General features: G+C 45.2%; 1 protein-coding gene across 3 annotated transcripts in view; it reads right to left on the reverse strand.

Annotated features, from left to right (window-relative positions):
- The window catches only part of MED23 (mediator complex subunit 23), a 409061-nt gene that overhangs the window by 15565 nt on the left and 366097 nt on the right, over positions 1–27399 (reverse strand). For all 3 annotated transcript variants that reach the window (XM_069235159.1, XM_069235158.1, XM_069235157.1), the window contains 2 exons: positions 25868–26082; positions 2784–2904 (listed from right to left, as the gene is read on the reverse strand). In XM_069235159.1, the coding sequence (XP_069091260.1) occupies positions 2784–2904; positions 25868–26082 (336 nt within the window). The remainder of the gene's footprint in view (positions 1–2783; positions 2905–25867; positions 26083–27399) is intronic.

Consider the following 27399-nt stretch of genomic DNA (forward strand, 5'->3'; position numbering starts at 1 on the left):
CCAGGTGTGTCGCCTGTAGGGCAATGTCGATGAAACCCCTCTGCCCAGTGAGCCGGTCGTGTCCAGTCCACATCGGATCGTGAACTTCGCTGCATCTCTCCCATTCACAAATGTTTGGGAAAGTATAGCCTGGTCCTCCTCCGGGACCTGTGGCAGCACTTGAGCAACAGCATCCCACAGCGTGTGGGAATAACAGCCCAAAAGGTATATGATGTTCAAAGACCCCCAATGCCAAACTGGCAGAAGAAAACATCTTCTCAAGTGTGTCCAGCCTATTCGATTCCCTACCCGGAGGTGTGGAAGGGAACGCAGCATGGGAGGTGGAGGCTAGGATACCCAAGCTCTCGGGTGGGGTGTTGCTTAAGGAAACTTTGGTTGCTTGGAGCAGGGCGACGGCGGTGGGCGATTGTCCAGTTCACAGGAGCCTCTGAGCTGGGTTTGGACAGGTACCCTATATGACATCTCTAAGGGCTTCATTGAAGGGGAGCAGAGGTTCGGAGGATGAAGCTCCAGGTTGAAGCACCTCTGTCAGGCGGTTAGTCCTGACTGCCACCAAAGGCAACTCAAGGTTCAAAACCTCAGCTGCTCTTCGCACTACCACAGAACAGGAAGCTCCCTCCTCCCTAGCAACCGTAGGGGGAGAAAGCATGCCAATATCTGGGGAGGTATCCAGTCCACTGGCTTCATCCAAGTCCATAAGCCAGTCCACAGGATCTTGGACCTGGTATTCCAGAGGGTCAAGCGGCTCCTTCCATTCCTCACCGTAACCTAGCCAAAAAAAATGGGGTTCAGGATCCAACACAGGAAGCAAAGCTCCTGCCAGTGTCGGCGTGGTACGACACCCATCCTGCTCCATGTCGGAGTAGGCAATAAAGATGAGGATGGCACCGTTTGGGGGCTCGGGAGCGTTGGCGTGGGGAACGGCGTAGGGGAAGGTCAAGCATGGATCCATGGGTGCCTTCCGAGCTGAAGCCAAAGCTGCCAGTGTGGAACCCAAAGGGGCCCCTTCCGACTCTGTGGGGCCTGAAGGCGCGCCAGCAGTGTCGGACTGCCCAAAAATTAGGTACATGACCCCACAGACCTCATTTAGTGGGGCAGGGGTCACTCCAGCTCGTGGAAACTTGGGGAGGCTCAGAGCACGCCCACACGCAGGTTCTGCAAAGGGAGGCCTAAATCGACAACAGACCTGTTCTCTTGTTGGCTGACTGACGAGGTGAAGCAGAACGAAGCTTCACTTTCTTTGATTTCTTCTTATGCCTAGACTTACCAGATTGTCCCGAGGACCTGGAGTGGGACGATGATGGAGGGGAATTCCCCAACTGATCCCGAGACCTTCCACTCGACCAAGACCATGACTTGCAGAGATGAACGTCAGGCCGCCATCAGCTTCAGGGACCACTCCCTCAAAGCCTTCAAATGCATGGCCTGACATTTGGATCACGACTTTGGGTCGTGGTCACGCTCCAAGCACCAAAGGGCACACGAGGTGCAGATCCGTCACGGACACTGCCCTATGACAAGATCTGCAGGGCTTGAAACTGGTCTTCCTTAAAGACATCCCTTGATGCACAAGGAGTTAAACAACCAAAAAATGACTAAGGGGTAGCTCTTTCTTTGGATCATCGCTGGCTGATGCAGAAAGAAAAGAAGTGACGTCAGTGCGCTGAAGTGGCGCCTATATAGGACCCCAAACATCATATCCAACGTGGACGACGAAGGACACTGAGCCAATTGATGCCACCTAATGGTGCGCAGGGGCACTGCTCGATAAACATCTCCGGATCCAGACTGACAGTTGGGGGAAATTCTAAGGTAAGGAATCTGCAACTAGCTGTCTCTATCTGATACTATCCATATTGACAATTCTGCAAACTGGGGGTTGGGCAGCAAAACCTCTGCCTCACTAACCAAGAAGGAGGAAAACTATGTTTGCTAAAATATGCAGTGCACAAAGGACTGCAAGGCACATATGTTGTAGACTTTTCACAAGGATAAGGCTAGGCTCATACCTTCATGAATAGAAAACATTCAGGAGCAGACCCATTCACGAGAATCTAGCACACATTGGGAACCAGAGGACACATCTCAAATAAAAAGAAACAAGGTCCCCCTTTTTCCAAGTGACCTGCAGCTTTCTACACTCTATGCAGGTCCTGAAACTGGTAAGAGGGTACACCCCCGCATTCACATAATCTTGAACCTGAAGATGATCCCCTCCCGGCCAGACGTGCATCATTTGGAATAAAATGGAAGTCTCTTCGAAGAAATACTTATCAGGAAAAGGTTTCCTGTGCAGTGTTGATCTTCATACGAAGGCCATTTGTGTCAAAGTCACACATTCTATACATGTTCAGCCAACATGGTCGTCTACCTCAAAAGCATGGATGGAGCAGGTCATTTTGATGTGTAGTGTTGGTATAATAAACCCAAAAGAAGAGGCACTGTGGCACAGAGATGAAACCACCCCGAGGGGCGCTGACCTGTAAATGCATCGGTGTGCCATTTGAGAAGGAGTAATGACAAGCCACAATGAAGGGAATGATCTTAAGGGGATGGTTAATGTTTTGAAAAGCATGAGAAAAACCACTACCAAGCATTACCCTCTACTTAATATTCATATTTAAGGTACTGGAGGCAGTTGTATTGAAGTGACTAGTGTTTTAAGTTAAACAGTATATTCAGGGTGTGTTTAGTATTCAGTTGTTGCTAGTAATAATTTAATAATAAAAGCAGTAATAAAGCCTGGGTTGAGACTGTTTGAAAACACACTGGAGCATAAATACCTCGATCATGCATCGAGTTCTTTCTTGCTGAAATCTCTGTAGAAAGGGTCCCACAAGGTGATACAAGTAGAGCAGCTGGAATTCTGTCTTCACTAAGGGATTCAGCACTTCAGCTAGGAATCTGTGTTACATCAGAAACAAAATAAACGAAACATAAGAAATTATACACAGCACATTTCCACACTAAATTGGAAGGAGCCTTTAGTTTTTCACCAACGTCATGAATATTTAGAATAAATATATATGTATGTATACATATTTTACAGTTACCCATGCAATGGAATGGGATCCATAATTGTCATCAATGAGATCTACAGCTGTGGCAGAATTGAGGGGCGGGCAGGCCGGAGACTAGGCTAAATTTTTAAATTAGTTGCTATGTTCCACTTACACCACTACCACAAGATGTATCACAGACAAGGAAGTTTGAGTGATGTCTAATAACAACCACAGACAGAACAAAGGGAGATACATGCACACACTCCCTGCTCTAACCTGAAGCCAAGCTATACCGCCCACTCTGCACATATTGGAACTGGCACAGGCTTGGATGCATAGATGGCTTAGATGCTGCATTCCTAACGGGTAGTAAGTAATAAATGGAGGTTGTACGTGGGTAGAGATTGCTCAGTATGATGGTTGCTAATGTTGGGCAGAATGATACTTGAGGGAAGGTGCTGAAGCATGGAAGCTGCTAACAGGAGAGGTGAAGCATCAATGAAAGACAGCAAAGGGTAACTAGTACTATGTGAGATGCAAAAGCATGAAACTTGCTAACGTACCTCTCTCTACTGGGAAGGTAGGAAACATAGAGGCTAGAGGCATGCATAGGATACTCGAGGAGATGGTTGGAAGTTTGAGGCAGGCACAGGGAGAGGTACTGAGGCATTCAGAGTGGTAACAGCAGAGTTCTCCTCAGGGAAGATGCAAGGCACTTTGACAATGCAGACTGGTAGATGCTAGATGCATCTAATAAATGTAGACAAGGGCATAGCCTGGTTAGTCAGATTGGGGGGGGGGGAGGTGAGCTTCAGTTTTCACAACAAACACACGGCAGTACGAAGGGATAGGAGAGTGGATTGTGAGGGCTACTTATAACTCGATATTTTGTAAAATGAGGAAGGGACTGGCAGTAGCGTGCATCGGGCATTTTCCTGGGAGGCTCGGCCGGTTTTGCAATAGTGGGGACTGGTTTTGTGACTGAGGTCCGGGTTTGCATAGGTGCTGCAATATCGGCCCCTAGTAACAACAGCAGCAGTGCTTCGCACTTGCACCCAAACCCATCCCTGCCCACCTTCCCCCCGACCCCCGGGCTGGTCCAACAAAATTGCCAGGGCTGCTTTGGGTTCCTAATTCGGCCCTGTGTAAAATAACCATATTCAGACATTTTAAAAAATGGGACTAGAATGTGTGTTTTTGTCTGCATGTGTACCTAAAAATCTCAAGTGAATTTCCGACAAACGCCTCACCAAACCCGACTTAAAACACCTGTATCCAACTATTTACTACCAGATACATTTATTAGGGGGGTGTCACACCCCAAATACCCACCTTGAAACTACACCCCTGAACGTGGATATTATGTGTAAAGAGTATATGGAAGCACGAAATGGGAGGAATGAGATGGGATAACTGTCTAAGGAGGCTGTGGACCCTCCTCCATGCTCTTAGCTATCTTTTCAATTCTAAACCTGCTTCAACTCTCACTTACCACCTCTTGTCATGTTCCTTTCTTTTCCCTCCATTCCAATCTCTTGCCCAATTCCTCTCTTTTGTTGGCCTTACACTTTCACCTCTCTACAACCCCCCCCCCCCCCTCTCGTTCCTCATTTCGTTTTCTTCATTTTATACATCTGCCCCTCGTCTTTAATCTCCCCTCTCTTCAAAATTCAGTTTGTCTCATTTCGAATGTACATGGTTCATCAAATACTTTAAAATTTGCAATTTGGTATTTCTAGTTGTGGAGTTGTAATTGTAAATGTATAACCCCAAAATGCTAGAATACAAAGAAATTAGATACACTTAAATTGGATGACACGAAACTAAAGTTAGCTGAGTCTGCCACTCTTGCCCTGTCTCTCCTCTGCTTCCTCTATGTACTTCATGTACCTCAGCTTTTCCCCTTTCTCCATTAGCCTTAATCCCCCTGCTTTTGTCTCTCTCCCCGCCCTTTCCAGGTGTCTTTTCTCTATCTCACTTTTCCCATCTTTCACCCTCTTCATTCCCTTGCGTTCTCACTTTTGTCACATCATCCAACTCCTCCCTTATGAGATGTCGAGCTGCTCAATGCCAGGTTTAAACAGCTTATGTGCATCTGGTTCTTTTTGGCTTGAATTTATAAAATTAGAAAATGAAAGTTCTACAAATGATAAAACAAACAAGCATTGGCAAAGCCAATAGAGCGCATCACTATGACTAAAAAAAACTTGAGAAAGGCTCTCTCTTTCTAACAGACAGGACACAAACTACACCCCAGTAAGGGCATCCGCCATGGTCCAAGTGGTCATCCTTTACATACAGAGGAGAAAGACACAGAGTTGTATACTAACAGTGCCCGCACCAAGTGTTTGGAAATCTCTGCCACTACAAATAAGCACTATGAACGGTCTTTTGAAGTTTATAAAAGTGTTGAGGTCAGAGTCTTCCTGTAAAGCTTTACAGTTTTAACAAACGATCCAGATGCTTCTCAGACAAAGCACCAAGAGTCGAAGTAACTGATCACAGTAGCACTACGAAAGGGGCAAGTAGCATCGAGCTGGCAGATAGGATCCCGAATCTTATTAGGGACTAGGAACACAGACCATACTGCAGACTATTTTTCTGGGCTCATCACAAGTTTTACTAATAATCGTCTAAAAAGCTACATCTGTTTAGAAACACAGAAGAGAATCAGATTTTTACTGTTTAGCTTAAATCCAAATGTAGATTTCTGGAGCATGTACATTAACACATTGAGCTATTTCCCTTTTTGCCATACAAGTTCACTGGTCTTCAGAGTGGTAATCTCGTGGTGTAAAGGGGGTTCCAAAGCTCACGTCACAACTGCGGCATAAATGTCAAATTACATCAAGCTGAGAGGAAAGGAATTTCCATCTTTACCCACATGTATTTGTATAGCGCCTGGATACCCTCATGGGTTGTGCTCTACAAATCGACTTAACATAAAATACCAATGTCGTGAATATTTTAATAGGCCGTGGAGAGTACAACAGTCAGACACTGACGTGATAAAGTACAAAGCAAGATGAAAAGATTACAATGACAATCCTGTTAAATTGAATACCATGCGGTCTGTGGCATTAATGTTAATTATGTTTAGTTAAAGGAACAGTTGAGTGAATATGGTCTGTGAAACAGGACGATATGATTTTTTCAGACAACAAGATAGACCTCCGCAATGAATTACTAGAATTGAAGGGGTAGGTGCGTGTTGCAACGCAGTGCTGCCACCCTCCAAGGATAACAAAAATATTTTTGACTGTGGTTCGTCCCTCTCAAAGACGACAGTATGATGAAGAAACCGAAATCAGTATGTGTAGTCTTCTGCTACAGAGGAGCATTTAATATCGTCTCGAGAGGAAACACACTGGTCAGAAATTTTTCACACGCCCTTTTTAGATAATCTCTCTCTCGCAGCAGTTAATGTTCTTAAAACACTGCCTGTGCCTGGCATGCGCAATTCCTCCTGCCCACGGGTATATTGTGATAGGGTGACCTGACGTCCCTGATTTGCCCGGACAGTCCCGGTTTTCCGGTGACTGTCCCGGTGTCCCAACACTTATTTAAAAAATACACAAATGTCCAGGTTTTGAGAAAGGGTCGGGTGAGCACGCACATTTATCACTGTGTTCACACCAGCTCTCTCATGAAACCAATGACAGAGTATCGTTTAAAAAACTCTCCTGCTGTGCTCCCTGTCTTAATTCAGGCAGCACAGCGGGATTTTAATGGGGTTCGAATAAACCCCTGGGGAGCACATCACCCCAGGCAAGAATGACTAAGTTCCCATTGCAACTCACTGGAGCATGGCCAAAGGAGTCTTTAATTTTCATGCTACAGAGGTGTGTGTTTTGGTAGCGTGAAAATTAGACTTCCTTGGCCACGGAGTGTGTGAGTCCTATTTCTATGTCAATGCCTGTCCCGTTTTTTTTGTTCAGAACATCTGGTCACCCTATGTTGTGACAGTGTCATAACAGTTTGCATGGCACACTAGGATATTTTTTATAATCTGCAGGTTATGAATAGCAAAATAGCAAGCTGAATTAAAAGAAAACACGTGCTTCTACAATGAATACTCGCGTTACCATTGCGAATACTAACACGATTCGTGGATATGCAGTCCATTTCATTGTGAGGAGCAGACTCTAGAAGTGAGGATTTAAAATGTTGATCATATTACCTTAAATTTGGCCTTGTGATATATGCATTTGCCCTAAAGATGACACAAGCCGTGTAAAGTGTCACATTTACCAAGGCTGAACAGAGCCTGGGACAGATATTTGGAAAAAAGCAACATTGGAGGATGAGGAGGGGTAGGGCAAGCAACCAAGGTGGGTGGGGCCTCCATCCAAATGCGAGCAATCGAAAGACACTAACAAAGCAATTAACCTGTATTTGTTCCATGCCATTGACTAACAAAGAAGCAAGGAAATAAGAGTGAAGATGAAACAAACCAAAAGTAAGTAACGAGCAGGCTCTAAACCCATCTTAAGTTTAAGTTTACAAAAGATCTCGCTAACAACTACGTATGCACAGTCTCACAGGAGACGTAAAAAGAAACGCAGGACTAGATGAGGTATTCTGCAAGTTTTGGAAAAACTTCAGATTTCATCTGTTTCTCTACCTTGTGCGTCCTACACACCACTTTCTTCTTTCCTCTCTGCTTCCTCCCTCTCTCTTTGTTCAACTCAAGCCTCAACACGTCTTCTCTCACTTCTTTTTTCTGTTCCTGTCCATTCCTCCTCAGCCTCCTTCAATTCCTCCACCTATTAGTTTGCTCTCTAACAATTTATTGTCTCTCTCTTGTGAGTCCGCTCATTCCTCTTACAATCTTCAACCTTCTCTGTACTGGCCCCCGTAGCTGTATGAAAAACAGAATTGTGCTGATGAAGGAAAATATTAATTAATACCGGACTGAATTATTTTTTGATACATTCATGGTGGCCAACCACCTGTCCATGCCAAAAACCAGCCTTCACCAGTAGCTAGTAGGTTTCACCTCCAGACCTTCTTCCAAACACGGGGAGATACCAGCCGGCCTTCATTTGCATTGGTAATGAAGGGAGACCAAGTGGTGGGGTTACCCTTATTCAATAGTTAGCCATACAATGCAGGGATCTGAAAATGGAGCAATTCTCCACCTCTAAGTGTCAGGGTAAAAACACTGGATAAAAACTTAAAATATTTTGTGCTATCTACTACCCCCAGGCGTCAACCCTCTGTTCATAGAACAACTGATATACCTTATTGCAGTGAAATCCAGATCCACTGATAACAATATTTTTCGAAGGGACAACAATTTACAACAAAGACACCACAGATTACCAACTATACATCTTGCTCCAAAACAATGACCTCAATCAACACTGCTCAATACCTACACAAGATGTGAGATCCTTAACCTAATAATTGTAAAAAAATAAAATAAAAAATAATATCCCTAAAGCCAACCACTGTAAACTGATCAGATCGCTTCTGGTTACTTCTTGCCCTTCTCTATACTAAAACGTCAATCTGGGGTACAAACAAAAAAAAAAAACAATATGAGTTACACACTTCAATGAAGCCGACAAATCATTTGTCAAGCAAAAAATCTTTTCAAACCTAACGACAGGTCTGATTATAACTGAAGTAGCATGATACTGGAAAACCACAACCACATTACAATGGAAACCACCAATGACGTTGCACTGCAAGGACAGAAATGACAGGGCTCCAACAAATCCACCCAATGGTTTACAAAATAATGAATGGAAAAGCAAAAAAAAGCCCCAGACTCACCGAACACCTATTGCAAGGATCCATCAAACCAAAAATCTGAAGTCAATGAAAAGCATGCAAGGAATACAAAAAAACAAATCTGCAAGACCAAGGAGACTTTACTCAGGTTGGAGACTTTACTCAGAACAGAGACTAAGCTTGCTAAAATCTGTCGCCAGGGAACTCGGAAATCATGATGATGTTCACACCCTCCTCATGACAACTCTTAATATTTCAGACTCCACACACAACGGTGAAAATTGCTCAGTTCTTCAAATGAAAAGTAAAAAAATAGTGAACTCTTCTCTCCACCTTGGACACAGTCATGCCCCAAAAAAGTCTCACATCAAAAATCATAACAAAACATGATTTTCGCTTTAGTGAGTGTCACGGGTATTTCGACCCGTACCTGTAACACAGGAGACCTTCCACCCTCTCTTTGTATAAACCCGCTCAGTGTTCCAGATTGCTTTACTGACCCCGGCATGTATGTGGTGAGTAGTGACGAGGCCCATATGGGCAGCATGACCTGCACAGATGTTCAGTCTTGATAGTATATGGCGAATATAGAACAAAATGAAGGCCCTGTCTCTATGGTGCTTTCTAGAAGTGGCATGTCATAAGCAGTTTCCCAATGTAAGAACTTGTAACGGTTTCAGATAGGGTCCAGGAAATTTACACAATGAGCACAGTTGCTACAATGACCCATCTATGCAGCTCAAGGGGAACTGGATCATCAATACTGGGGTCATCACGGATGATAAAGATGTGACCCAGAGGTCAGATTGTAAAGCTCAAGAAAATCATTCTTCCTGGCAACCAAGCAAAACGTAGTGTTTTAGGCTTTCTGGCTGCAATGCGACTGAATAGAATGCTACTGCCATGTTGCACCGGCAATCATACTAAGAAGAGTTACAGTCCTGATTCTCCCAGGAAAGCCAACTGGGATCCTTGAAGCTCATCTTTTTCATCTTGCTATTTAACAAGTTTGGGGATCCAGTGTACGTTTACAGGTTTAGTGTGTGATCTCTGTGGGTGCACGCATCAGCATAAGCATGTTAGTTAACCAACGGGCAACTTACATACAGAAGATGAAACGGCAAACCGCTTTCCTTATAGCTAATCTGGCCTGCACATAACCAGGCAGACCTCCAGTGCCGTGGAGAGCTCTTCTCATATTCATGTTTTGCGCGGCCTGCGGCAGAGCCCAAAGACTTCAATGAAACGAGGATTTGCATCTCACAGACCAGCCTACTGAGCCTGCGTAACCACAGTGCGCAGCTCTTCTCGGATGTGCCTGCTGCTGTTCATCACACATCGCCGAACTCCTAACGGTGGCCTCAAAGGTTTATTTATGTATCCAAAACCACAGATGTGAAAAAGGGAGGAGGTGATTTCACAGGGAGAAGACGTGTACAGAAACATCCTACGAGGGCAGCAGCAGACAGAAAAACTGGGGAGGGGCAGCTGTACAAAGGGACAAAAAATATACATACGGATGTCCCCAAGTCCTTGTGTGTCTCCCTGGGGCACGAGTCACGTTACACATTGCAGCTAGCGCTAGTGCTGCAATGTATCACGTCTCTCCCAGCTTCACCACTGTACAATTGCTCGCCACACATTGCTTTTGCCACACACTGCACTCTTCCTTAATTCATGTGCTCACTGCACCACTGGATTCAAGCTAGCCTGGCTGATGAAGGGTGATACCCTGAAACCGGTCCTAGGATGCTTGTTTCCGGTCCAGGGAAGTCCTGGCTTGGCAGTTCGGGCTGGACTGTTCCAATGAGGAACAGGGTCAAGACTGATTTTCATCTGGCTGAGTCCAAGCTGGGGTGGCGTGGTGAGCAAAAAAACGATGGATTAAACCCAGATCTTTGTGACTGGGGGTAAATGTTTGATTTGCTCTGCATTCCATCCATCATCTGTTCTTTTTTGCACCCACTAATCTAAACACCTATCTATGCACTCGCTCTATTACCACCCATAAACGCATGCATGCAGACAGCCACACATTGACTGCCTTCTAACCCATAAACTGATCCTTTTCCCAGTGCTCGTTTCCCTCACATTGCCGTTTTACCATCAGTTCATTCATGCACTCACCCACTAATCTAGATATAGGTCCATGAAGCCACTCACCATTCCATTCATGAACTTCAATTCGATTTCCTTTCAAGTCTGCCGCAGCATCACCAACCTATCCTTCCTTCCACAATGCCCCTGCTCCCTTTATCCATCTATGCATGCATCTACCCATTAATTGAGCTATCCATCGACATTTCTGACAGTTTCTGACAGGTAAATAATTCTAACAGTCATCCACTCATTCTTCAATGCAATCAAGCTAGCACAGAATCTATAAAGAAGTTCTTTCATTTATAAGCCAAATCTACTGGCTTATAAACGACTGATTGGCAATAGCATTTTAATATGAGAATACCAGCATTATGCATGCTTACAGGCACTCCCAGTCTTGGTATTTAGAGAACATGAGTTTCAGTGAGGTGATGTGTTTGTATTATAAAATGTGGGCAGAATGGAGCCAGACGCGATCAGAAATCTATGCCCTATTGCCAAGGGGACCATTAATTCACCGGAGTAGATTGCTTTCTTTGAAGGGATGCAAGAGACAACAGTAACGAGTAAACAATCAACAATCTGACAGACCACAAACTGGGACGAGAAAAGGGACAGATTCAGGTTACGAAATATAACATTCTCACAAAGAATTTAGGGGTCAAACTATCGTGGCCTGCCGGAAAGGGAGTATGACTCACCGACAAAATGTACACAATAATACTCAAGTGTCTGATGGGAAGAGAACAAAGGAAAGGGACAGAGGAAGAGCGGGGACAGAAGAAAGGCGGAGAGCACCATGCAGAATCCTGGGTATGGAAGAATGGAGGACGTGGAGCTGGAACAATGTGAATAAAAAATGTCAACAAAAAGGAAAACAGGGAAAACAAGGTAATTGGCGGTAGGTACGGCAGGTAATTCCCAACAGCCCCACAAAGAGATACAAAGAGTGAAAGTACAAATACTACCCACCAAGGTGAGCAGAAATAATACATATAGCAAAACTAATGGCTTCATACCTACTTTATAGCAAAACTTGGGCAGCAGCAGGGCACACTTAGCTCACAAGGACACATGCAATGCAGCAAGCATCCCTTCCGAAAATTGGGCACACAATGGCGGCCATGTCTCGGGCAGGGCACCCGTCCGTAAATTTCACGGACTGTCCGTAATTTCGCCCTGCTGTCCGTTGTCCGTGATGAAAGCTTTAACTGACGTCACCTAAAGGGCAACGAGGCAGGGCGAAATTACAGGCAGAGTTTCCCCAGCTGGGCTGGAAGGCAGGGGGTCTCCTGTGCTCTGAGGGAGGGACAGACAGATAAGAAAAACCCTTCTTGCCAGGGGGTCTCCTTCCCTAAAGACATGCAAATGTGGGCAACTGGTAAATCTGCAAATACAAAGGGGCTTGAAAACCTGCATTGACTTTACTAAAAGGAGTCACTTGAAGTTTTCTGGTGGCAAAGATATTTCTTTCAGAGAGGTATTGTAATGGTGTTCCAATGTGAGCTGTAGAGTGTGTGGTTTTAATGGAGTGTTAACATTTTTTTTTGCACTAGGTATAAACTGTATATTATTCAAATCTGTATTTGAGAAGCACTTTTTTTTTATTTAACCGAAATGTATTTGCGCATTTTGTAGCAGCCTTTAATATGATGTAATTGTATTTTTCACAGTTCTTTCAGGTACCTCGGTACCTCATAGTACTAACAAACATTGGCAAAGCCAATAGGTCTCATCTATGAAAGAGTTATTGGCTTTGCTAATGTGCTTTAGCCATTAGCCATGTTATACACCAGAGTAGCTGCTGTTCAGCATGGCTTAAAGCTAGTGGCATAGTGGTGTGGAGTGGAGTAGAGTAGCATAGGAGCAGTGGCGTAGAGCCCAGTGGTGCAAAGTACAGTGCAGTTGTTTAGAGTGAGTTAGCGTAGAGTGCAGTGGTTTAGAGTGCAGTGGCATGGGACAGAGTAGAGTGCAGTGGAGTAGAGTGGAATACAATAGAGTAGCAGAGAGAGCAGTAGTGTAGAGTGGTGCAGTAGCATAGATTGCAGAGTAGACTCACATTGCAGGGAGTGCACTGGTGTAGTGTAGAGTGGTGCAGAGTAGGGCAAAGTGCTGTAGAGTGGAGTGATGCAGAGTAGAGTGGCACAGAGTGCAGTGGTATAGAATGCAGTAGTACATAGTACATTGGTGTATAGTACAGTGGTGGAGAGTGCAACACTACAGAGTAGAGTGTCAGTGCAGTGAGGTAGAGTGGAGTAGAGTGGCACAGAGCAGTGACGTAGAGTACAGTGGTACAGAGTAGAGGGCAGTGGCGTACAGTGCAGTTGTTTAGAGTGCATTGGCGCGTAGTGCAGTGGCATAGAGTGGCATCGGGTAGAGTTACATAGAGTGCAGTGGAGTAGAGTGGCATACAGTAGAGTAGCAGAGAGTGCAGTAATGCAGAGTGGTGCAGTGTTAGAGTGCAGAGTAGACTCATGTGGCATAGAGTGTAGTGGTATAGAGTGGTGCAAAGTGGAGTATTGTAGAGTGGTGTAGAGTAGAGTATAGTGCCTAGAGTGCACTGGCATAGAGTAGGGTGGTGTAGAGTGCAGAGTTGCAGAGTAGAGTGCCAGTGCAGTGGTGTAGAGTGGTATAGAGAACAGTGGCATAGAGTACAGTGGTGCAGAGTAAAGGGCAGTGCAGTTGTTTAGAGTGCACTGGTGTAGAGTGCAGTTGCATAGAGTGGCATTGGGCACAGTAGAGTGGCATAGAATGCAGTGGAATAGAGTATATTTGTGCAAAATGCAGTAGTACTGGGCAGAGTGGTGTAGAGTATACTGGCGGCCAGTACAGTGTTGCAGAGTGTCAGCTTGCAGTGGTGTAGAGTGCATTGAACTAGAGGGCAGTGGTCAGAGTGGTGTAGAGTACAGTGGCGCAGAATAGATTGTTTCAGAGTAGAGTGCAGTTGCGTGGAGTGGTGCAGGGTAGAGTGCAGTGGCATAGAATGCAGTGGCACAGAGTGCAGTGGCATAAAGTAGATTATTTCACAGTAGAGTGAGGTGGCTTAGAGTGGAGAAGTGCAGGTTAGAGTGGAGTTGCACAAAGTGGCATAGAGTGTGATGGCATAGAGTAAAGTAGTGTAGAGTGCCTTGGCACAGAGTGCAGAGGTGCAGAGTAGATCAGAATGATGTACAGTGTATTGATGTAGAGTGCAGGGGCATAGAGTTGAGTGTTACAGAGTAAAGTGCATTAGCATAGAGTGTATTAGATTAGAGTGCAGTGGCGTACAGTGCAGCGTTGCAGAGTGGCAGAGAGTGGAGTTGTGTGGATTAGATTGGTGTTGCCTAGACTGGAGTGGTATGGTGTGCAGACGAGCAGAGCGCAGTGGTGTAGAGAGGCACAAAGTGCGGTGGCTTAGAGTAGAGTAGTACATAGGCATAGTGTGAAGTAGCATAGAGAGCAGTGGCATAATGTGGCGTGGTTCCGAATGGAGAAGAGAACAGTGGCATGGAGTGGCGTAAAGTGGAGTGATACAGAGTAGGGTGCAATTCTGATATATTCTGAAGTCTATTTAAATGTTGTCATGTGATAGAAAAAACTCTTTCCTAACCCCAGTATCCAGCAAGATTGTTGCATAAATCCTCTCACTTTGAAGTCAGAGAAAGGAAAGTAAACACTAAGTTCCCACCGAAGACAGAACCCGACATTTGACTTTGTTCTTTGAATGCACAGCAAATATGATAAGATAAGAACAAGATTTACAGGCCTGTTTACAGAAAGGGAGCACTCTGCAGGATACTGTAAATAAGGTTTTGGCAAGGGAAGGGATGAATTCAAGCTGCATAGCCTAAAACAAATAAAGCCAGCAAATTGAAAGCAACAAATTGTGAGTTACAAACCACAAGGCCAATGGCAAGCAACGGGGCAGAATGCATTCACAAGGAAGCACTATGAATTTGCTTAAAGTGACAGCTGTGGGATACTTTGTAGGGAAAGTCCAGTATTTTAGTCCATATCTTGCAGAGGTTTGGCTACATCAATCACCCAGGTAGTGTGACAAGAAGACCTGGAGTGGTTTCCATGTTGCAGGATAGGTCTGTACACCCATTCTATCAGTTTGCCACCATTTCCTATGGTACAGAGCTTCTGGCACACCTCTTGTAGGGTTAGTGCTAGGTAGCAGACATGAAATAGGGCATTTAATGATTATTTAAGGTGGTTGTAAGTAAGGAGTTGACCGGGGTGAAGATGGTAGTCTGCCACAAGGGTTTGGAAATTTAGTAGCTCACTGTTCAGAAACAAAGTCCCCAATTTTAAGACACCTGCAACATGCCACTGATGGAGTTGCTCTGAGCACAGCCATCCTGTGCGAGTGGGAAGGCTTAGCAAAGGTAGTGCAGGAGCATAGGGTTTCTTCGTGTCAGTGAGTTTACAGGTTCTGGCAAGGCAAGAGAAAGCTATGCATGATAACCCCGGATGGTGATCCATAGAATGGTCAGTAGGAAACGATGAGCAGTGCATTAAGCCTTCCTTAAAAGTCTTTACTGATAAACCCCATCTCATGCACGGAGGTGGGCAGAAAGCCAGTGAGCCACCCATTGGACATCTGCCGCTGAATAAAAGCATTTTAAGTCCAGAATATCTAACCCACCCGCAGTCACAGTTAGCTTTAGAGTGGAAAGAGCTCCCGATGGCGCCGCAGCGACCAAATCAGATGTGTGGCCTGTCTGAAGAAGGAATGAAGGATGAGCAGGGGAAGGTTTGCAAAATAATACTATCATTGGGGTAGCACACCATCTTCGCTAGTGCCACATGGCCTCTACAGAAAGCAGAAGAGAAGACCAAAAAGCAAACTGGGCTTGGAGAGACCGTTAGCTCTGCCAAGATTTTCATCGTGGAAATCAGTGTAAGAATGGTAGATATTAATCACTAGGGATCAAAATGTAACTGGTTCCCAGTTCAATCTGAGATCTAATTGTATATGAAGGCGAAAACAGTGCCATATGTTAAAGAAACACTAATTAAATTTCAAAATTTGTAAATTTTGTTTGTGCAATTTACATCCCAAATATTTTGAAGATTCTATGTGTACTTCACACTTAGGGATAACCCAGATCTCTAGTTTGGCTTTTGCTCAATTTCAAAACCATATAAAGACATGGACTAAGCGGGCAATTGCCTTGCACAACCTTGCAAGGGGTCTGGCCCCTGCTCACCCTTCACAAGCACTAACAGCGAACCATTGCACCAGAAGAGTTTGCCAAGGTGGATGGGTGTTGATTATCCAACCACTTGACAGTGTCCCTTCTGTTTCGCTCCTGTGTGCAGACAACTCCCCAGGTACCCAATACCTTCAAATAGTCTTGGTGGACCCATCTTGTCTGATTTTACAAATTGTCCAACCTTGTTCTTTTCTTCTTAATTTATATAGTTGTTAGCAACAATCCTTTGAATTACTTACCGTGGATCTCCCATTTGATCTCGATTTCATCCTACTCTTTTATTATCTTTGATTGGTAGTCCGGGCTCCCATTTCTGAGATAAATGTAGAGTCCCAAACATACACTCTAGTGCAGTGAGACTACAGACAAGTTATGGGTACATCACATCCTGTCATTAGGTGTGAGACTGTCACCCACACCATCTGCCCTGCCTCTTTAAAAAAAAATAAGTTGAAAGTCCATGGGCAGTTGGGGTAAGCCAGATGTTTTTGTTCAATTTGTTTAAACTAGCATAAGGTTAATTACCGTAATGTTTCCCAAACTGTTTGCCAGGGGTTTTGAAATGTTCAGAAACATAATCAAAATTTTGCTGTTACTTTCTCTTCAGGAAAGATCGGGTAGATTTGGGTAGGGTTGATGGCCTTGCCGTGAAGGGCATTAATTTACTACTGAACAAGGACGTAATGTGACACCTGAATGTAGCACACCAGGAGGCAATCACAAAAGGTCCACAGTGAATAAATAGTGCTATGTTAAAAAAGAGTACATAAATGCACTGACAACATAGTGAGGCATGGCCTCTCTTGCGTGTGTCTGTAAAACTGACGTTTGTTCTTGAATTTTTGTCCTGAATTTTGACTCTTTGTCCTGAATTTTTGTCCTGAATTTTGACCCTTTGTCCTGAATTTTTTACAGTCCTGTCCAGAATTTGCCTCAATGCCAGGTGGTCACCCTAGAAGAGATGGATTTAATATTTATGATCACAAAGCGACCAGAAAGGAGGAGGCGGCGGCTCTCCATGTAGGTCAATATCTAACAAGTTATATTATTACTAAAAAACGAGCACGGAAACAACCAATCAGATGCTAAACACCATTAACTGCACAAGTTACTTATCTTCGGTAAAGCCTTATTTGAGACAATGTCTAGTTGCAGATTCCTTACCTTAGAATTTCACCAGGCATCAGTCTGGATCAAGAGATTTTTCTTAAGCAATACCCCAGTGTGTTATTAGGTGGCGTCGATCGGCTATGCGTCAGTCGTCGGCGTCGCAGTGACAGATATGACATCACGGGTCCTATATAGGCACCAGCCCAGCGCGTTGCCGTCAGGTTCTTTTCACGACTTTCCAAGGCAGAAGCGCAGAGCCATGAACACCACTGACTACTGGTGTGTCAAAACTAAGGCCCTGAAGAGGGGGTCCCTGTCCCTAGAAATCAGTTTGCAGGTCGGGGAGGATAAGTAGGTCGGTAAGGAATCTGCAACAAGAAATTGTCTCTACCAGATAAGACATTACCAAAGGTAAGTAACTTGTCCATCTGATAGACGTATCTAGTTGCAGATTCCTTACCTTACAATAGATAGCCAAGCAATACAATCTCCGGAGATAGGTCTGCAAACTAAGATCATACTAGAAAGTCCTGCAGGACCGAACGGGCAAAGTACCCGTCCCTACGGACCTGACTGTCCAGGCAATAATGTTTGGTAAACATGCGCAGAGATGCCCACATTACCACCTGACAGATGTCATGGACTAGAACTCCACGTGCTAACGCAGTGGTTGCAGCTGTAGCTCAGGTAGAATCAACAGGCAAACCCTCTGGGGATTGCTTCTTGGCCAATGCTTACTACATTTTAATGCAGAGTACGACCCACCTGGAGACGGTCCGCTTCTGGACTGCCTGACCTTTCTTCATATCCACACTACAAAGTGATCATAATCCACCCAGAACTTTTTGGTCCGATCAAGGAGGAATGACAACAATCTTTTTTTGGGGTCCAGGCGGGCGGTGGAGTCTCTTCTCTTTTTTTGAAGGATGCAGGGATGCGTAAAAAGTAGGCAAGGTGATGGACTGCTTCCATGGAAGGGCGTAACCACTTTTGGCAAAAAAAAGCCCTTTTGCGAAGCACCACTTTGTCAGGATAGATGGAAAGGTAAAGTGGCTTAGATGACAATGTCTGCAGTTCACTCACCCTGCGAGCGGAGGTAGTAGCCACAAGGAAGGCTGTTTTCAAGGTGAGAAATCTGAGAGGACAATTGTGGAGGGGTTCAGAAGGAGCGCACATCAGGAATGTCAAAACTAAATTCAAATCCGGTTGGGTCATAATGAATTGAGAAATCATAAGGGTAAGGCTTTCAAAGAACCTATTTACAATAGGAGACAAACAAGGAATGTTGATCAGGGAAACCACATAAAAGCGGAAATGTCAGGACAGATAACCTTTGAAAGTGTCTATAGAAGAGCCCTGCGGGGCCAAAGAAAGTATAAACAACAGGACCTCAGAGAGAGGGGCAGAAAGGGGGGGGGGGTCAACAGACTTGTCTTTGCACCATGCTACAAACTTCTTCCAAGGATAGGCGTACATCATTTTGCTGGATGGATGATTAGCTGCCAAGATTACATTAGACTTCGGGCGGAAGGTCAAAAGCTGCCAACTGTCACCGCTCAATCTTCACGCAAGAAGGCGGAGACTAGACAGGTTCGAGTGGAGAACCCTCCCATGCTGCTGCAGTAAATTATCCTCCTGAAGGGGCTGTCTGATCAGAGGATCGATGGCCATGCTCTGTAGCTCGGGATACCAGACTCTTCGTGCACAGCTTGGAGCCACAAGGATTATTTGGGGCCGGTCATTCTTGATCATCTTAAGGACTGTGGGCGCAGAAGTGGTATGGGTGGAAAGGCGTACAGAAAGCATCCATTCCACTCAAGGCGAAAAGCATTTCTGAGCGACTGCCAACTTGGAAACTCCATTGTGCAATACTGCCGACACTGCACGTTCTCTGCGGAGGTGAACACATCTAACCAAGACTCTGCCCACTGCTGAAAGGGACCTTGCACCCCCTCCAGATGGAGAGACACTCATGATCGACTAAGCATTGTTGGCTGAGTTTGTCTGCTCTGACGTTCAGAGAACCTGCCAGATGTTGAACCACCAGGGAAATGCCCTGTTCCAGGCACTTCCATAGGCGCAGAACCTCCTGACAAAGGGTCCATGATCCCAACCCGTCCTGCTTCTTGCACTACCACATGGCAGTGGTGTTGTCCGTTAAAACCTGCACTATCTTTCCCTTGAGAAAGCGAAGAAATGCTTTTATTGCTAAGCTGATCGTGCAAAGCTCCAACAGGATGGTGTGAAGTCTGGACTCTGTTGGAGACCAGATGCCTCTGACCTCCGCCTTTCCCAGGTGGCTGCCCCATCCCAGTAGGGAACCCATCTGTCACTACTGTCAGATCTAGTTGGGGAAGGAAGAGGGGTCTGCCTCTGACCCAATCATGGTTCATTAGCTACCACTGCAGATCTCACGCACATCCCTCCAAGATCTGGGCCATGTCGGAGAGATATCCTTGAAGCTGCGCCCACTGGAACTTCACGTCCCACTGCAGAGCCCGCATATGCCATCTGGCATGTGTCACCAACAAGATGCCGTAGACCATGAGGCCCAGCAGTCTCAAGAGTCCTTCTCACCGAAATCCGGGATAGAGGCTGAAACATTGGTATCAGCCTGAATATCTTGGACTCGCTGCTCGGGAAGATAAACCTGAAACTGTACTGTGTCCAGAACAGTTCCAATGAAAGGGAGCATCTGAGATGGAGTCAGGTGTGACACATTGATAGTGAATGCCAGCGAATGTAGGAGGTCCGCCCTAGTCTGGAAGTGGGAGACAAGAGACTGGGATGAGCCCGCCTTCAACAGCCAGTCGTCGAGATAGAGGAAGACTAAAACCCGTGATCTGCGTAGATGAGCTGCAACTACAGTCACCACCTTAGTGAACACACAGGGGCTCTGGTAAAGCCAAAGGAGAGCACGGTGAACTGAAAGTGCTTGTGGCCCACCGTGAATGGCAAGTAACATCTGTGGGCAGGAAGGGTGTGAATATGGAAATAACTGTCCTGCAAGTCCAACTCTACCATCCAGTCTCCTGGATCCAGGGCAGAAATAACCTGAGCCAGAGTGAGCATTTTGAACTTCTCCTTCTGGAGACTGAGGGACTGAAGATCTAGGATAGGGCGGAGGCCCTTGTCCTTTTTGGGTACCAGAAAGTAGTGGTGATAGCAACCATGACCTAGTTCTGGCACAGGAACCCTCTCTATGGTTCCCTTGGCCAAGAGAGACATATCTTTCTGTCGGAGAAGTGTCACATGACCCTTCGTTAATTGATCGTAGGATGGTGGCATGGATGGAGGGGTAGCCTTGAAAGGGAGGGAGTAGCCCCTTCGGACTATCTGCAAAATCCACTTGTCTGACATGATGGATTGCCAGCAGATCAGGTGATGGTGGATCCTGCCTCCTACTGGTCCTTGATGGGAAATAGTTATACTTGCAAAGTTTGGAGGCAGATGCAGAGGGGGGAGGTAGACTGGCCAGACCACTGGCTCCTTGATCCACGATGACAGCAGATCCCACGTCCCTGGCCAGGCATACACTGGGCAGCATGCACGGCATGGAGGCTGGATGGAAAGGAGGTGTCTGGCGGTCCCTTCCGTAGCCACGAAAGGGGTGAAAAGCAGACTTAGGGGGACGAGGGGTCCCAAGGACCTGGCTGTAGCATGAGAATTCTTGAAGCGCTTGAGCGCCGAATCTGCTTTTTCTCCAGAGACGGGTGCCATCAAAGGGCATGTCAATAAGGTTGGACAGCCCCTGAAAAGGCAGACTTCCTCAACCAGGTGTGGCGCCCCAGGGCCACTGTTGATGCAACTGCTCTGCCCAGTGAGTCGGTCGTGTCTAGTCCACATCAGATTGTGAACTTTTCTGCATTTCTTCCATCTGCAACTGCTTGGGAAAGTACAGCCTGGGTTTTCTCCAGGACCTGTGGCAGCTCTTTCGCAACCATATCCCACAGCGTGTGGGATTAATGGCCTAAAAGGCATTGGTGTTCATGGACCACAATGCGATGAAAACAGCTTCTTTCCAAGTGTGGGATGGGGTGTTGTGTAAAAGAACTTGGGATGCCTGGAGCAGGGCGATGGTGGTGGGCAAATGCCCTGTTCACAGGAGCCCCTGTGCTAGGTTTGGACCAGGTACCGAGTAGGACATCTATAAGGGCTTCATTGAAGGGGAGCAGGGGTTCAGAGGATGAAGCTCCAGGTTGAAGCACTTCTGTCAGGAGGTTAGTCCTGACTGCTACAGACCTCAAGGACCTCGGCTGCTCTTCGCACCACCATAGAATACGATGCTCCCCCCTCCATAGTCAGAGTAGGGGGAGAAAGCATGCCAGTATCTGGGGAGGTATTCAGTCTACTGACTTCACCCAGTCTGTATGCCTGTCCATAGATCTGGGTGTACGGGTGGCGCTGGGAGCGTCGGGACCGATGTCGGGGAGGGTCAAGGTGGTATGAGCTATGCCATCCAAGATCAAAGCATGGATCCCTGTGTGCCCCCCCGGAGCCGATGCGATGAGGGGAGACTCTGTGACGGATCCTGAGCGATCCTGAGACCTTCCTCTCAATCGAGTTGGAGCCACTGCTTCAGGAAAGCCACACTGCTCCACTAAGGCTGCAAAAACATTTTAACTGAAACTAATTTTGCAGCGAAAGAGCCATCCCTACAAAGTTAAGTAATTTTTGGGGTACCGGGGAAGGAAGGTAGAGGTCGAAATCAGGGGCTTAGTCCTCTACGGGTGGCAGGAGTGTTCTGTGATTTAGTTGAAAACACGTTTTGTAGGTCACTGCAAGGTACTCTGGCTTCCAATACTGTACACTTTAGAGAACCATAAACACTTAGGTATGAATGAATTTATTTTCATAATATGACAACTGTGTTTATCTGTTAAATAAGGGGTCTTCATTATCTAAATCAATACGCAAATGACAGAAACAAGACCAATCCGTGATGAAACAAAAGCAGCAAATTAAATAACAAGCATGGGAAAAGCCAATAGGTCTCGCCTTTGGGAACTACTGACTTTGCCAATCGCTTTTTAAAATGCTATGTAGCATGGATAAATAAGAACCTAAAACAAATGGGTGCTATGGTGCAGCCGCAGTGGCTGTGTCATTTTGTAAGTGCGTGCACAATACATGTATTCGCCTACAAAATATGTGGGGAATTTTCTTTCTATTTACTTACTGATCCATGTTGGATTTGTAAACAAAGAAAAGGTGCAGCTAAATCATGGGTACTCGCAAACATTTTGCCAAGGGCCAAAAAGTTTGGTCTGTGGTGTGACTAACGGCCGCATTGATACTAGCAGGAGGTTGGGGGTCTGGCGTCTGTAAGGTGGCTGTAGGAGAAGTGAAGCATGTACATCTAGATGGCTGCATTGCACATGCGAAAATAGAAAACCTGTGATCAATCATGGCTTTCCCAACTTGACCAAATTGTGAGTTTCTAGGAAATTGTTGTATTTCACTTCCCTCCTTTTTCTTCATTATCACATATTAGAGGACTCTGAAAAACACAACCTCAAGATGTGCGCTGTACTTCTGCTGTGTATGATTTAATAAACTATAATGTTAGCCATATATAACAACAACCCAGTCCACCTACAGAGTGCACATAACAAGTGACTTGCCTCTTAGTTCACTATTGCAATTGTTATTAGTGTGGGTGGAAAGAAGCATGAATATTTCTTAAATTCACATTTTAAAAATATAATTTTAAAAATAAAAACACCTTTCAATGCACTGATATAATCTGATGTACTAAGGTGAAATAGTTCAGCATGTTAATGAAATACACTTTTTGAATTGACTTTATCATATTTTCATATGTTTGTTGCAAGATGTCTTAAAAAATTAAAGTTTTCCTTAGTTAAGTGCTGCAGGAAACCTTAGTTACTTCCTTTCTATACCTTCAATTAACCTGAAAACAAATGCTTGCCCGTTTAACATTTTATTTATTTAAGGGCCGTTAGCCCAGTGCTGCTGTTGACCAACTGGCTGCATATAAAAGCCAGAAGGGCCGCATGCAGCCCCCGGGGCATACTTTAAGTATCACTGAGCGAAAGTTTTTTTTATTTTTAATATAGGTGGAGGGATGCAACAAGGAGAACAGGTGTGGAGCAACAAAATGGCACTGGTGGGGTAAGGCTCGAGGACAAGGTTGGAAGGAACATAAAGCGCAGTTGGAGAACTACACACGGACAGCAACATGGAGTGCAGAGGAACAGAAGCACATAAGGAGAGAGCAATGTGGATAAGCACACAGGCAAGAGACGAATGCAGGGAGAGAAGCACAGAGGGAAAGCACAACATGTAGGGGCGAGGATAGGGTGGTGGTTAGGGTAGGTTGGTGGTGGTTGAAGCTAAGGTGATGGTGGTAAGGGATGGCAGTGGTAGTGGTTGAGTGGTTAGGGTGGTGCTTACGGTGGTAGTGGTTAGGGTCAGTGGTAGTGGTTAGGGTAGGGTGGTCTTTAGTAGAGTGGTGGAAAGCGTGGTGAGTTTCATGGTTAGGGCTGGGGTGGTAGGGTGAGGTAGTGAAGGTGGTGGTTAGGGTAGTAGCTAGGGTAGAATAGTGGTGATTAGGGTACGGTGTTGAAGGGGTAGGTAGTTGTTTGAGGTTAAGGTAGGGTGCTGTGATGAGGGTGGTGGTGGTAGTCTGCTAGGGTGGGGACAGCCATGCTGGTGGTGATAGCTACGGTGGTGGTAGGGTGGTTGTGAGGGGGGTATTATGCTGGTAGTTTGGGTGATTGTAGTTATGTTGAGGGAGGAGAAGGTGGTAGTGGTAAAGGTGACAGTTGTTAGGATAGATGTGGTGGTTAGTTATGGTAGGGTGGTTAAAGTGGTGGTAGTAAGGTGTGGCAGTAGGTTGTAGTTTGGTATTAGGCCTAGGGTGGTGGTTGTGGTTATGGTTAGAGTGGTGGTGATTGTTAGGATGATGGTGGTGAGGGTACCTAATGCGGTGGTGGTTAGGGTTGGATGGAAGTGTTGGTGTTTAGTTGTAGGGTGGTGCTAGTGGTAGGGCAGCAGGGGGGTTATGGTAGTAGTCATTAGGGTGGGGATGGTGATGGTTAGGAAGGTAGAGGTCGTGGTTATGGTAGAAAGATGGTGGTGGTGGTGGTTAGGATGGTGTTGGTGATAGTTAAGCTTGTGGTTAAGGTGGTGGTGGTGGTAGAGCCGTTAGAGTGGGGTGATTAGGGTAGGGGTTGTGGAAGGGTGGTGGTAGGGTTGTGAAGGTAGGGTGGTACTGGTATAGAGGTGGTACGCATACTGATGCAATAAGGATGGGTGAACAAGCAACCACAAGGAAGATGGGTAATAAAGAAAAAAAAGTACTTCAGTCCCAGTGCGAGCAGCAGAAGGACACTAAACAAAAGGACACAAGCAGTGCTTGACCCATGCCCCATGTATAGGACAATGAATGAAGTGGAACTGGATTTGCTGACCAATGAGGTGCCAGCAAGTAAGAGTGACAACAAAGTCAATGAAAGATAAGCAATGGGAGGTCTCTAAGTCCTATTTAGTAAACAAAATGTCATGCAAGTTAAAGCGCATGAGCTGCTCAGGTAAGACCTAAACATGCATATTCCGCAGTTAATTGCTGCAGATTATGTAAACGGTGTGTTGCATCAAACGAGTTATGGAACTGACAATCTGCAATCACAATTTGGTAAACAGGATTTAAAGATGGCTGACTCAGCAGTCAACTCCATTACCAAAACAGCACTAAGAGTTATTTACGGAACTTGAGCCAATATCATTGTGCTCCGCAGAGAACCACAGCAGAACCCAGATCAAGATAAAACAATTAGTAATTATGCTATTGCTTAATTTGTAAATATAAATGTGCCAGTGCCCAAAGCCCTCCTCAAACATGCGGCTGCTGCATTTAAATGTGGGAACACGGAATTCTGAGGCGGGGTAATCCTGAAGCCATCTCGGGCCTCTTCAATCAATATAAAGCCACTCCCTGTCCCTTCAGCTCACTCAAGCAGTTTTCTACTTTCTCCCTTTGTGACGTTTTTTCGCTTTTCCCTTCCTCTGTCTTTCCCATATGTGTCTTTTGCTTGCAGATGTTTTGAGGCAGAAGAATAAGCGCCGGCCCTCAAAAATAAGTGCCGGTGCTCAGCAGTGGAAACAACAAGCACAAATTAAGCACTGATAACGCCACTACTGAATGTAAACTCAAGGCACACTTGAAAGAATTTGTCTAATTCTATACCCATTGTAAATTTCCCTCCTATAGCAAATCCTGTAGAGTGGAGTGAAGAAACTCCAGAACACTTGCCTAGCTTCAGGCAACTGTGGCGAATCAAGATCATAAAAGCTGACAACAGAAAAGATGTAATAACTGTACTGAATGACGACCAACCCTGTGGCGCTGAGCCTTCCTAATCTATCTCCGACAGGAATTGAGTTCAAAAGCTTCAGGAAGTGAGCCTTTGCTCATGGAATCACAAAGCTAGCAAATTATAACCAGGTTTCTGTAAATACCAAAAAGGGGTACTTGAGAAGTAAAACAAGCAAAGCACTATCCATGTTTTCTATAAAACATGGACATATTCACAGGTCACAAAGCTCCCCTTATCGAAATATGACATCAAACTAATTTTGGGAGGAATTAAGGACTCAAACCAATCTACCCCAATAGCATACATCAGCTCCGAGTTGGTTCAAAAGTGAAAAGTCAGTGATAAAGAGATTAAGAAACCGCATTCTACATACTTTGGAATGAGGGAGAGCTGTCCAATGCTCGAATGATGCCATACGGCATGAGCCAGTGCTAGGGTGTAGCTACAGCTCATCTCTGAATATGCCTGGTGGCAAGCTGTGAAGTCGAACAGCTGAAATGGATATCCGACCCATTCAGTCTCTGACGTCAGGCTGGGGCTGTTGATGACACTCACAATCCGTTCATGAAGAACTATCCAGTATGGCTCCTACAGTACAAAAACACAAAGGAAACATGGGCAAATCGAAAACATCTAGCAATCTTAAAGCTGTGCAACCGCAACACATCCATGCTTGTAATTATAAACTCATTTTACATTACTTTTCATTCAGCTAAAATAAGGACATCACAATAAATATTCTTTGCTTCTGCGCATTTTCTCTACCTAATGCTTTAAATTACAACAAACACATTGATCTGTGGAAATTGTTGCACTAATTGATTACTCGTATTCATAAAGTCCAACAATGTAAATTAAATCACTCTGGTGGTGCTAGCAGCTCATCGTTAACGAAATAAGATGAGTTAAAACAAAATCTGACTTTTGAGTTCCTTCTCAATTGTGAGATTGTTGGTTTCAGTCTGTTAGCAGTTAAAGGCAGGAGGCACAAACTTAGTGCAGTCAGTACCTCATTGGGTCCAGAGCTCCGCTATGTCCCAGTTAAGGCTATATTTTATTATGTAAGAGAGTGCCAGGACAGCACATTTCAATGCTTTTATTGGGGCCCATGGCACTATTTTCACTTTTTACCACTAAAACGACCGATTAGACAGATCGACCAAGTGCGTCCCAAAGGACAAGGGGCATAGGCACTGAATTACAAGAAAACACAGAGAACACACACAGGAAATTCACACTGAAAAATTCACACTGCACAAGGGTCAAGTTCCAACCATGAAGGTTTATTTAAAATGTAGAATCATTACGGAAGGCAAAAGTGGTTAGTCAGTTCAATTCAAATCATCAATAGATACTCAAAATGCAAATAAATGAGAAAATAGCATAAAGTTAGTAGACAGACCTACAGTCTGCACAGTTGAAAGGGAAATGAAAGTCCCTAAAAAATATTCTAAGTGTGAAAGAAATTAGAGGTTTGACGTGACGTCTGCCTCTATAAAGACCAGGGGCAGTGGCGTAACAAAACGTAAGCCCCCGCCAAGTAAATTTGGGGGACCCCTCCTCCCTGGACCTAGTCAGGGGCCTGCCACCCATGCACAGTGTTGAGGGGGCCCCCTTGAGCTCGCCTCCCACCCCCGCACCCTGAGGGAAGCAGGGGCCTTTGTTACGTCACTGACCAGGGGAAAATCTCAGCTCACATCCCAGAATCAGTGTATTAAATACGTTTTGAGGATACACACTGTCAGTGGTGTGAAGCAAAAGTTACATCATAACATCCAATAGTAAATGCGAAAATGAAGCACATGAAAAAAAAGAACACCATCCTGCATGCATGCATAATGAGAATTGGGGTTCACCTTTAGAACTAGGGAATAGCAAACAATGGCACATTTGGAATTATATATG

Source organism: Pleurodeles waltl, chromosome 5 (genome assembly GCF_031143425.1).
Source record: "Pleurodeles waltl isolate 20211129_DDA chromosome 5, aPleWal1.hap1.20221129, whole genome shotgun sequence".
Lineage (NCBI taxonomy): Eukaryota > Metazoa > Chordata > Amphibia > Caudata > Salamandridae > Pleurodeles > Pleurodeles waltl.